This window comes from Diospyros lotus, chromosome 2 (genome assembly GCF_014633365.1).
Source record: "Diospyros lotus cultivar Yz01 chromosome 2, ASM1463336v1, whole genome shotgun sequence".
Classification (NCBI taxonomy): Eukaryota; Viridiplantae; Streptophyta; class Magnoliopsida; order Ericales; family Ebenaceae; genus Diospyros; species Diospyros lotus.
In genome coordinates, this window is record NC_068339.1 from 43579925 (window position 1) to 43591823 (window position 11899).

The following is an 11899-nucleotide window of genomic DNA, read 5'->3' on the forward strand; positions in this document are numbered from 1 at the left end:
GATATACATGCTATATTAAGGTGGCTACTAAAGATTACATTTGGATGCCAATAGAAAATTTCAAGATGATAATGAAGTTTGCTTTACTTCATCTTTAATAAGATTCGAAAGAGCAATTCATATTACATCTATGGTCAAGCCATCTCTCTAATGATGAGGATGAACCACATGTAGACCTAATGTGACCATATTTCCTCAATTGTAAGGTAAAACCTCCCCACTATTAAGGATCACCTCTCTCACCCGTACTTGTGCTCTTGTTATTTAATGCTACCCTATATTCTATGCATCTTGCAATGCTCATATATTCATATACTTCATGAAAAACTATTCCCAAACACAATCTGAGGCAACTTTCTATTGTGATTGGACATCTTTCAACTTTTGATAGATTCCACAAGATCCTGATCATTCTACTATTGAGCCAAGTCAGCCTATAATTTGTTATTATTAGTTCATTACACTATCAAAAAGTTTCAATCAAGAGAACTCAAATATTTTCTTTTGCTTTTTCAGGGGGCGGTGTGAAGTAAAGATACAACAAAAGCCCCCAAAACACCTCCCACGAATCTACAACAGCACATCACCACCTAAAGCTAAAATTTTATGCAGAAGTCATTAATCATCTCAAAATTCTCACAGGGGGACTTCTCATCACAAGAAACCTCCTCCAATCTGTCAAGAAATCCTTTCCGGGTGGTCTCTTGCAGAACAGAGACATTAAAACGTATTCCATTAGTAGAAGCAGCATCAAACCTTGTCCATAGCTCTTTCTTTAAAGTGTTCTCTCCAGGATGCTTCTTAGTTTGAATGGTGCTTTTGGGCCCCTTCCATGTGGGGGTGCTCTCAATTAGTGCTAAGCTACCAACAGGTCCTGAAGTAAAAAAATGTTAACAATAATTAATCAGTTGAAATCATGATCATTGTCATCTTCAACAGATACAATAACAATCACAAGCCTTATTCTAATTGGGCGGGGAACCTTATCGTCTGCAGTTATATATATAAAAAAAAAGCATAATACCTTCATTGTAGGATCTCCTGGTTAAATAATGATGGCTTTGAACATCATTTTGTTTTGCGAAAGAAATCTGCTGATTCTGGACACAGGTGGTAGCTGATAACTGACAATTGCTAGTACCATTGGTCAGTGATTTCTCATCAGGTGGCTCCAATAGAACACAAGTTTTAGGAGGTGACATTAACCAATCCGGTGATGCTTCTATGGCCTTCCTTCCAATCTGCAATTTATGATGTTGTATCCCAAATAGTTCTGGGTACTTCAAAGCCAAATTCTCAGTTATTTCACTGCCGGAGGACTCAGAAGTTTGAGACTCAGTAAGATCCTGAATTCCAACAGGAAATGGGGTTGATTTCCAGACCTTATGATTATGCTTGTGAACTTGACCAGATATAGGTTCGAGCAATACACAAGATCTAGGCGGTGACATTTTCAAGCATGGCGTCATAACAAGCACAGAACAATCATTTCTTAAAAACTTTGGTGGAGATTTAAGCCCATGTGCTGGACTGCTTTCCCCTTTAGTCACAATAGCATCAGAGACTTTGCTTGGGGTTTGCTTCACCCCTTGACCTTCAACCGGACCATCATTTGCATCCCCAGAATTAGCATTAAGGGGTGGTGGCTCAACAGTAACATTGGAAGTCATATTTTCGATTACTGGTTTGGATGAACCATGAATTTTGGATGAAAATGCTTTTGACCTTGGCAGAGGCGTGAGCAGGAAAAGTTGTCTAACACCCTCATCAGTACAGTCAACACGCCAGGACACTAGTGGTGAGGGAGAGACCAGCGAATCAAGTTTGGTTTGTTCAGGACTCCACACTATGTCATTTTCATTTGTAGGAGCGGCAGTGCTACTCAAAAGAGAATGTCCCAACTGATTCGTGGGACCAATAGAGTGACTGGAGAGAGCTTTCTGTAATCTGGGAGCCCATGGCTGCAATTGACAGCACACAATGTCCATGATGCACAACAGAAGAACATAAACACAGTATGCTAACAGAAATTAACTAGAGTGTCAACCTTCAAAGAAGACTCAACTTCAGATAAAACTTGTGTGAAAGATTCTATTTCATGCCTTGCCTTTCTGTTTGTTACTTTAACCTTGAGTGCTTCCACAACAAATCCATCAATCTGCAGTATGTATCAATTAACACATTATATACCCACAAATTGAAGTAAGTTATACTTATCCTGGAAGCAGAGGGAAATAATTTGAAAACGCTAGCTAAAACAGATTAAAGGAAAGACTGAACTTATCTTTTAAAGACTAAGTGAGAAAAATAGTGAAGCATTTTCAAATAGAATTAATTCTAATTCATTAAAGAATATGTGAGAAAATGATCTTAAGAACCATAATCACCATCGTGAGATACAAAAGAAGGGAATGAAGAGGGAAAATGAAGCATAAAATGGAATTCAAATTACAATAAAAATGGAGAAGTACAAGTCAAACAGAACTTTGGAACTTGTAACAGAATGCCTAAAATCAAGGGAGAACTATTGCTGACGCTGCATTGAAATCTCTCTAAAATGGTGGTCCAACTGATGTGAAGAGGCTGCTGCAACTCCACCCAAAGTAGCTGTGGAGATAGCAAGCCCTAAACCCTAAAATCAAGGGAGAACTATTGCTGAAGCTGCATTGAAATCTCTCTAAAATGGTGGTCCAACTGATGTGAAGAGGCTGCTGCAACTCCACCCAAAGTAGCTGTGGAGATAGCAAGCCCCTGTTGCAAGTGTAGGATACCAGAAAAGCATGTGACAAATTGATGATTAAAAAGTTTTAAGCAAAAGTCACATCTGGTCATGGGAAAACAGGCTTACAACAATAATCACAAGATGGGGTCAGTAATATGAGTTCTCTCGCCAACAATCTTTATCAATGGCTATATCTTTTGTTCGGTCATTATATCCAATATTATGTCTAAGGGTTTCCCAACTATGTTTTCTTTAGAATTCCTTTACCTTTTTGCTACAAGCTGCTCCATTCCATTTATTTGTCCCACAAATGCATCCAGTGGTCTTCTTTTCTCACATGTTCAAACCATTTTAGTCACAGCTAGCATATCTTATTTTTAATAGGTGCTACTCTGACTATCCTACATATAAGAAAAACAGGCTTTTAACATAAAAATATAAAATAAAATCCAAGATGTGATTCGCTATGGCTCTTACCCAAGGCCATCACAAGTATTTGTGGAGAGAACCCAAAAAGACAAGGTTAGAAAGTCTACTCAAGAGGCGATCCAGAGTTGGAAGTTACATTGGGAGAGATTAGGCAAGCCAGACTCAAGGATCTTGGCTCAGTTGACAGCCCACTCATTCAAACACAGACTATATTTGAACTACATATGGGTGAGTCATGTTATATCATGCAATTAATCCTTCGCATGCTCTTTATGACAAGGCTGACACGTGAATAATGGCCCCAACACCTTTATTAGAAAGTTGCTTCCACATGGCAAGCAAGGAGGAGGTACAAACACATATCAAATGACCAGCTTCCAGTTTTTTTAGCATCAAAGGCTGTGAATTCAGTTCAGCTAAAATTATCTCCCTTGTCACCATGTCAAACCTTGCTTACTTATCTGTAGTTTCTAACATATTGCCTCAATGATTGCATAAATTTTTGTGCTGCAAAAATGAACCTATCCTGGCAGTTTGGATCAAAGTGCAACTGCATCTTTATTTTAGTGTTCTTATGCTTTCCAAACATAGCGACATGTTCTAGGGCAGCCACAATAATTTACACAACAGGAAATTCAGGTCACATTTGGTAGAAGGGAATGGGGCTGGATTTGTGCCCATTATTCCCAAATCCAATTACATTCCCTTGTTCGGCTTGGCCATCTAATTTTATAATGACAATGGTGGTCATTGCCGCTCCCGCATCTTGTTTGAGTGCCATAACAGGAATTCCCACAATCACATTGCCATGCAAAATAAGAGATGTGATAGAGAGATGAAAGGAAGAGGGCAGAACCAACAGCCATTCTCTGACACCTCCAATGCCTGCCCAAGCCCAAAGCACATCCTCCCCTGCCAACCACCAGCAACTCTATGAACCACCATGCACAAGCCCCTCCACTCCTCCAACCACCAGCTCCAGCACAACTCAAATCTAAATGCAAGAAAGAACACCATTGATATGCAAGAGCATAAGTTCTATCTAGGAGAGGCATATGCCAATTATGTACGCTGGTCTCAGAAGATATATGACGCCATAGGCTCATGAGCCAAAGTAATCTCCCATTTAACTTTCTATACTCCCATTGTAATGTTTGAAATTACACACTTCATGTAACCCATATATATGTATTGATAAATATACGTGTATATTTGATGAAGTCCAAAATGAAACATGCGGTGGCTAATACATAAATGTAGTTAACGTACAACCTGAAACCATGGTTCAAGAGAATAATAAACAGAAGAATTCTTCTCGGTACCCCAGAACAAGAGAAGAAATAATAGTAGCCAAGCAAAAGCAAAGCATTTATCTAAAACACTCCGTAGTAGCTCATCACTCATGGACGGAGATACCTCGAGTTGTGAATCTTGGGATACAAGAAAGAAATTGTGTAAAATAGGATTTGACCGAGGCAAAATGAGAAAATGAAGCCAGAAAAATAAATAAAATAAAATAATAACCACGTAAGGATATCATATTGGGTTTCTTATGAGTCTAGGGTTTTCATTTCCCCCGAACAGAGTCCGATTAGAGGATGAACGAACCTTAACCCTTCCAACTTTAAGTATCTGTGTTTGATAAAGACGAAACAAATTACCTGATGAACGAGAGAGGATAGATTGGAGTGGATGAGAAGGAGACGGTCGAAGAGGGCGCTATCGTTGGCGTTATCAGAGGGTGCTTTGTTCTTCACCGATTTGGAGGGCCGCACGCCATTTGAAACGTCTCTCAGCGGCCTCCTCGTGGATTTCGATCTCATTTCGTTCTTCGGCATCGTCCAATCGCTTCCCCAACGGTAACTAGGCTCTTCTCTCTGCATTTGATTTGAATTTTATTTACTGGCTCTGCTGGGCACTTGGACCCGTTATTTAAAGAAAGAATTCCCTATATAAAATAATACTTTATTAGAAAACAAAAAACTCTATTGTCTTTTAAATTTTGAAATAATTACAGATGGTATCCTGTGTTTTAAGTTAATTATAACAATTATTCCTGACATTTGAAAAAATATAGCAAATACCCTTAAATTTCTTCCTTGTAGTTGATTAATCATAATTAAAGATTTTTAAATAATTAAAATATACTTATATTTATTTTTCTCTCTTTCTTTGGCCACCACCTAGATTTACAATATATAAAAGATTCAATTCACAAACTCATATAAGTTTATTTAAGATTTATTTAAGTTAAATTTGAACTTAAATGCGTTTATCTATATTTGATCGATGAAGTTTTGGGTTCGTGATAGTTCAAATTTAATGGCCATCAACAATTGTTGGTCGTTTAATGTTTTTATTTTTATTTTGGGCTAATAACCTATTTATCTTAAATTTTTGATATTTTTTTTTAATTTTATCTCATCTTAAAAATTACTTTAATTTGATCCTCATACTTAAAAAATTAATGTTAGTTTTATTCTCGATCAACCTAGCGTGTGGCTTAGCTAACGTAGTGATGAGATGGCATGTTGATGTGTCAAATAATTAATACATTAACAAAATGACATCATTTTACTTTATTCTTGCTACAAATCATGTATGAGGACCAAATTAAAATAATTTATAAAATGAGAAAAAATAAAAAAATCCAAAATTTGGGATAAATCAGCTTATTAGCTCCATACAAAATTGAAAGAATATGAATAAGGTAAAATCACGTTATTTTGCCTTATAATTTGTAATAAAAACAAGATAAAATGATGTTATTTTATTGATATGTCAATTATTAGACACATTAACATGTCACCTTGTAACCTTGACAGTTGGGTCACATGTCAGGTGGATCAAGAATAAAATTAATATTAATCTTAAAATATAAAGACTAAATTGAAATAATTCTTAAAATAAGATAAAATTAAAAAATAATCTAAAATTGAGGATAAATTAGGCTATTAGACCTTTTAGTTTTTAGATAAGATAAAAGAGAAATAAAAAAAAGGAGATAAAAGAAATAATGATGGGTAAAATGATTATTTTGTCCACTTATTTAATAACAAAGAAGATTATTGATATTTCTAAAATGTAAAAAATATTTTTATAATTATATTAAACTTCAGAGGCAGTTACTACAATTTATCCTTCAAATTTTTATTTAAAGTAAAAAATTAATTCATTAAGGAACCTCCAATCGTCAAGATCTGAATACTATTACTCATGAACTTATTATTAAAATAATATGAAATTATTGAATATATTAACATGCATGGTAATTAGGTGTTGAATTATAAAATAAAAACATTTTTATTTTTTCAGTTCTTATATTTAGAATGTGTTTTTAATTTTTTAATAGTTTTATCAAACTTTATAAATTATTTCAAGTTAACTTTATAAACTTTATAACATTTAATTAATTTAAGTTAGTTTGATTAAGGCTTAAGTAACAGAATTACTAATAGAGGAGGTGTCCGATGAAAAACTTTAAATTATAGAAACTTTTAGTGTTATTTTTAAAATATAAATAGTCTATCGTAAATAATCTAAACCACCAAGGGTCTAAATGCAATTTAGTGAATAAAAATAAAAAGGATGAAGGAAAATGGCAATGGATTGATTAGGTCCGATATGTACAAAACTCACTATTGTATTCCTGCGATAGAGATTACTATTATTATTCCTAAATTACAGTATTGATCTGTCATTATTAAAATATTACTTTAAACGCACATGCAATATTACAATAGATTAATTAATAATAATTATATTATTATATATATATTCCGTGTTGGAATTGGATTAAATGAGGTAAAAGATAAACATGAATTGAGTGGACGAACCTGGACGCTTTTATTGTCCAAGGGGAAGCCTTCACACTCGTCACGTCACCTATGTGTATATATACCTGCACAGTTGAAGAGATCAGAACCAGTTTCAGGGAGACTCCAAGGCCTTACCATAATCATGCCGGAAAGCTTCTTCACGGAGATCAGAATCCCTCAGCAGAAGGCTTACGACGAGATCGTATTCCCGCAAGTCCTATCTCTAAATCCTAGCGGCAATAATTTAATCCAGGACGTCTCCGATCTGAAGGAGGCCATTAAAGCGCAGAAGCCCTGGCTTGAGTCGCTGCTTCACGTGAGCGGGGCTCTTCTCCTCAGGGGATTTCCTATAGGGACGGCCTCCGACTTCAACGACGTCGTCGAAGCTTTCGGCTTCGAGGAGTTGCCCTACGTCGGTGGCGCGGCGCCTCGGACCAACGTCGTCGGCAGGGTTTTCACAGCCAACGAGTCTCCGCCTGACCAGAAAATCCCCTTTCACCACGAAATGGCTCAGGTACCTTAGGTTTCTTGGCCGTATCGGCCTTTTAATTCCTTTTTGGTTTTACGTTTGAGATTATTTCCATTTCTCTGTAATATATTCTAGATTAATACCGAACTTTATTGTTGAATTATTGAAGCATACCGGCTAATCAGCAATATTAAATTATTAATTTTCAATTATTTGTTGATGTGAATGGTGACAAATCCACGTAATGTTCTTGTCTGCGTATGTATGTATGTTTATTCATTATCGTGAATGTAAAAACTACTTCTTTGATTCTATCGGCGCTTGACTAAAAGAGAGAGTACAGAGAGGAAGGAACTGAGTATAAGGAAAATGATGGGCGTTATGTTTTTTGTTTTTAAATTATATATTTGTTTCCTCTTGTTTAGCTCGAATCGTTAACTATGAAGAGGATGAATAGACGTGCACCCAGAAAACGGCTAAAAATCATTTTGTTCTCATGGCTTCATCAATGCTCTTCAGTTGTTGTTAAATTAAACCGAATTTAATATCTTCTAATAGAGTTTGGAGTTCCAGATTGTCAAATATCTCTAAGGTGGTCTATGCTGTCAATGAATTTGTTGTTGCTCCTTCTCTGTTAAGATTTCTGTATCCTTACTTGATCAAATAGTTATTATCATCGAGTTGTCCATTCATTTTCACGCGCCACAGTTGATTCCATAAATTTTAGGGTGATTGGATAATGATGTCCTGCATACTGGACAAGAATTTCCTGTTATGTGGCAATGAGTCTCATGTATAAACTTATACATAGTACGTATTATGTAACAGTCATGGCGGATTTAGAGGAATTAGGGGTGAATTTAATTATATGCCAGCTTGGATATAAGATTCCAATTTGTAACTTTCACTATGTTGGATTTCCCATTCTTTGCTTGCCACTTACTGGGACTATTCTTAACAGGTCCCCAAGTTCCCGTCCAAATTGTTTTTCTTTTGTGAAGTAGAACCAGGAAAGGGGGGAGAAACCCCCATTGTTCTTAGCCACATAGTGTATGATAGAATGAAAGAGAAGTACCCAGAGTTTGTCGAACAATTGGAGGAGCATGGACTGATCTATACTCGAGTTTTGGGGGAAGAGGATGATCCTACATCACCAATTGGTCGCGGATGGAGGTCCACCTTTTTGACCAAAGACAAGAGCGTGGCAGAGGAAAGGTAAGACTGTTTGATCCATTTATCACAGTTAATTATTTTACTTTCACATATTTGCACTATTCAAGTTTTTGAAACACATACCAGTAATTTGGAAAATGAAGAAATACTAAACATTGTGAATCTAATTGCAGCTAAGAGTTTAGTATCCATAGCCTGGAAGGGGAGAAGAAATATGGAAAAGTTTTTTGTCAGAATTTAGTAACACTTGCATTCCTTTGGTGTCTTGGTTGTGGATCTAATTTATTCGACCAGCATAGTTTTCTGTTGGTAACCAATCAAATGATGCATGATGGATAAGGAAGGCAATGCAGCATCTATAAGAAGAACAAGATGTTATTTTAGCAGATATCATTTAGGTTAGATATTGTTCTAGGAGATTATTATTAAGGCTTAGGATTATTGTTGTTGTTATCGTCATTGAAATTATGAGCCCATATATATTGAAACACAAGGTTGCAGTGTTACTGACAGTAAACAAACATGGCAGGGCGGTGAAGCTGGGGATGAAGCTGGAATGGCTAGAAGATGGCGGAGTGAAGACAATAATGGGTCCAATCCCAGCCATTAAAGTAGACAAGAGCAGGCAACGCAAGATATGGTTCAACAGTATGGTGGCTGCTTACACAGGCTGGGAAGACAAGCGGAACGATCCTCTGAAGGCCGTCACCTTCGGGGACGGGAAGCCTTTGCCGGGAAACATCATCCACGATTGCCTTAGAACCCTTGAGGAGGAAAGCGTTGCAATTCCCTGGCAAAAGGGTGATGTTATGGTGCTGGATAACTGGGCTGTTCTTCATGCTCGCAGGCCATTTGACCCTCCTCGCCGGGTATTAGCCTCACTGTGCAAGTAAAAAGGGGATGCAATCTTCCAATATTTTGTACACGGAACCTCTTCTGGCTTGTCAAGCTTTGCGCATCATAAATAAATAATTGAGATATACTAGCTTTAATGCGAAGAATGCCATTCCTTCTGGCAGTTTCTCCATGTGGTTTAAGGTACAAACCCTTATTTATGGTGTGAAATATCACTAATAATTAATAATTACAAACTTGGAGTAACAAGAAGGCTTTTATAATGTCCAAAATTTGATCTCCCATTGCTCTTCTACTGGAATTTTCAGATGAGTGGTAGTTGTGGGAATTCATTCTATGAAAAACAACTCTCTTGTGCACAAGGACACCCTTCTTTCCTTTCCCACAGGTCATTGTGCACTCAACATATGGCTAGTTTGGCTAAATTTTTTTTTTAGCAACGTTTAAATTGGATAGCGTTTAAGTAGTTGATAGCGTTTAAGTAGGATAGCGTTTAAACTGATAACGTGTTTGGGTAAATATACTTTAAGTTGTCAGTGAATATTTATGTATTTGGTTTGTAAAAACTGATAAGCTATCAGAATTTGACAAAAAATTAAAATAGACATATTGTTCAATAATAGGAATAAAATTAAAAAATATATTAAATTTTAATACAAAAAATTAAATATATTAATATAAAATACATTAATATTTATAATATATATGTTAACATATATATATTTAACTATATATACATACAATGAACGAACAATAGAGGTAATGAGATTGGCAGATGGAGGCAACGGGATTGGCAGATAGGGGTGACAGCGACCATGAAAGGAGGCGACGATGGCTGGGGTGCTGGACAACGGACAACGAATAATGAGGACAGTTGGGGTGACAACGAGGGAGATTATAGTAGACGACGCGACTGTGGCTGTCAGAGAAGGTCTGGCGGCGAGGGTAATGGCTTTGCAAAGGATGAAGAAGATGGGGGTATGGGTTGGAAATAAGAAGAATCTAGTAAATCCATAAATAAATAAATCAACTCAGCTTTTAAAGTATTAGAGTTTTTACAAAAGTTGACCCCACGTAGCTGTCTTCAAATGTTAAATGTCTAAACATTTTACTAACTTTTTTCAATAACTTATAAGTTATTAATACAATTTATAAGCGATGAAATCACTTTTCCAAACTAAGCAATAATAGATAGATTTTAAAATAAAGAGTTTTCGATAGGGCTGGCTAAAGGGAAGGCCAGTGAGGCCTAAGCCTACCCCCCCCCCCAAAAAAAAGGGCTTCAAAAAATTTTCAAAATCAACCCTGTTTGTTATTCAAAAAAGAGTTTGTTGTTTAAAATTTGTTTATTTTTAAATAATAATTGAAAAGAAAAAGAGAAAAATAATTATAAAAAATTAAAAATAAAAAAAATTATTACAGGCTCTTAAATTAATAATGGCCTAAAACCCTCTAATCTCTTGAGTCTACCCTACTTTTCAACACATAAATGTGATAAAAGAGTTTGGCTAGGTAAGCATGCAGATATAAGATCCATAATAAAAACGATTCATGGTAAATTAGAATTTAAATGGCTCCTCAATTAGATCTATTTATCTATTCGTATTAATAAATATTTAAATAAATTTTATAGGAGCTTTCTTTCAATATTCATACTTGTTTTGATTAAAAGATTTTAAATAAATGTAGCCGACCCCCCAAAAGGCAGATCTGCAAATGAGACATTAGTGCAAATCTCAGTTATATTGCCAGTGCTAATAGTTCGGATTGGTGTTCTTCACATCGTAAATCACCCAAGGAGTAATGAAGAAGAGGAACTGAAGGCTCTCGAAGGTTCTCAACAATGGAGCTCCTACACTAATACACATTATTGTATGTATTTGGTACACAACTGAAGACTAGCAACCCCTATCCAATCCATTCACAGTATGAAAGTATATTGTCCACAGCCACAGGCAAGTCTGCCTTCATAAGCATCAGCTATAACGGCAATTTCGTACGTAATTGAATGCTATCAATAATTAAGGGCAAATGCTAGAAAACCCGACGGATTTACCAAAAAGGAACAAAAAGTTGATTTTGCTCCCATGCCCTGCTTTCTCTCTCCCCCTCTCATGGATTCCCCCTCGTGCTTTGGTGCGTCTCCACTGTCATGGCTGTCGCCGCGCCTCGCCTCGCCCTCGCCGATTGTTGGCGAAGGCGAGGTGAGGCAAGACGACGGCAACGAGACGTGACGACGAGGTAAGGCGGCGACCATGGCAGGAAAGACGCATCAGAGAGGGGAGTAGTGGCCCGCTTTGCAAATTTGTAAAGTGGGTGGGGGCAAAATTATCTTTTTTGCCCCCTTCTATGAGTAGCTCGGTAGGCTCATCGAGCCCTGTAGAATAACTCGTAATTAAGTAAGTTGAAAAGATGGGAAACAGCTAAGGAGAA

General features: G+C 36.5%; 2 protein-coding genes across 4 annotated transcripts; one reads left to right on the top strand and one right to left on the bottom strand.

Moving 5' to 3' along the window:
• Positions 1 to 432: 432 nt before the first annotated feature.
• LOC127794104 (uncharacterized) lies at positions 433 to 7134 on the bottom strand. Of its 3 annotated transcripts, none has more exons than XM_052324995.1 (5): positions 6988 to 7134; positions 4813 to 5099; positions 2048 to 2158; positions 1025 to 1961; positions 433 to 874 (listed from the first exon to the last, which is right to left on the bottom strand). In XM_052324995.1, the coding sequence occupies exons 2-5, from the start codon at positions 5032 to 5034 to the stop codon at positions 597 to 599; spliced, it is 1548 nt and encodes a 515-aa protein (XP_052180955.1). In that variant the 5' UTR covers positions 5035 to 5099; positions 6988 to 7134; the 3' UTR covers positions 433 to 596. The 3 variants fall into 3 exon arrangements, with proteins under 3 accessions (XP_052180955.1, XP_052180957.1, XP_052180956.1); XM_052324997.1 differs by adding an exon at positions 4008 to 4145 and having other exon boundaries at positions 1025 to 2158; XM_052324996.1 differs by having other exon boundaries at positions 4813 to 5028; positions 6988 to 7133.
• On the top strand, positions 7112 to 9612 carry LOC127794105 (clavaminate synthase-like protein At3g21360). Its single transcript, XM_052324999.1, has 3 exons — positions 7112 to 7483; positions 8400 to 8653; positions 9141 to 9612. Exons 1-3 carry the CDS (start codon positions 7112 to 7114, stop codon positions 9502 to 9504), a joined length of 990 nt encoding a protein of 329 aa, XP_052180959.1. The 3' UTR covers positions 9505 to 9612.
• The last annotated feature ends 2287 nt before the right edge of the window (positions 9613 to 11899 follow it).

What these genes read in the sequence shown, in the direction of transcription:
- LOC127794104 (XM_052324995.1), bottom strand. Translation starts at nt 5,034, where the DNA reads ATGCAGAGAGAAGAGCCTAGTTACCGTTGGGGAAGCGATTGGACGATG. An exon ending in TATCCTCTCTCGTTCATCAG is followed by an intron (nt 2,159 to 4,812) that starts GTAATTTGTTTC and finishes TACATACTGCAG; the next exon opens with ATTGATGGATTTGTTGTGGA. An exon ending in CAGGAGATCCTACAATGAAG is followed by an intron (nt 875 to 1,024) that starts GTATTATGCTTT and finishes TTTTTACTTCAG; the next exon opens with GACCTGTTGGTAGCTTAGCA.
- LOC127794105 (XM_052324999.1), top strand. Translation starts at nt 7,112, where the DNA reads ATGCCGGAAAGCTTCTTCACGGAGATCAGAATCCCTCAGCAGAAGGCT. An exon ending in TTCACCACGAAATGGCTCAG is followed by an intron (nt 7,484 to 8,399) that starts GTACCTTAGGTT and finishes TATTCTTAACAG; the next exon opens with GTCCCCAAGTTCCCGTCCAA. An exon ending in AAGAGCGTGGCAGAGGAAAG is followed by an intron (nt 8,654 to 9,140) that starts GTAAGACTGTTT and finishes CAAACATGGCAG; the next exon opens with GGCGGTGAAGCTGGGGATGA.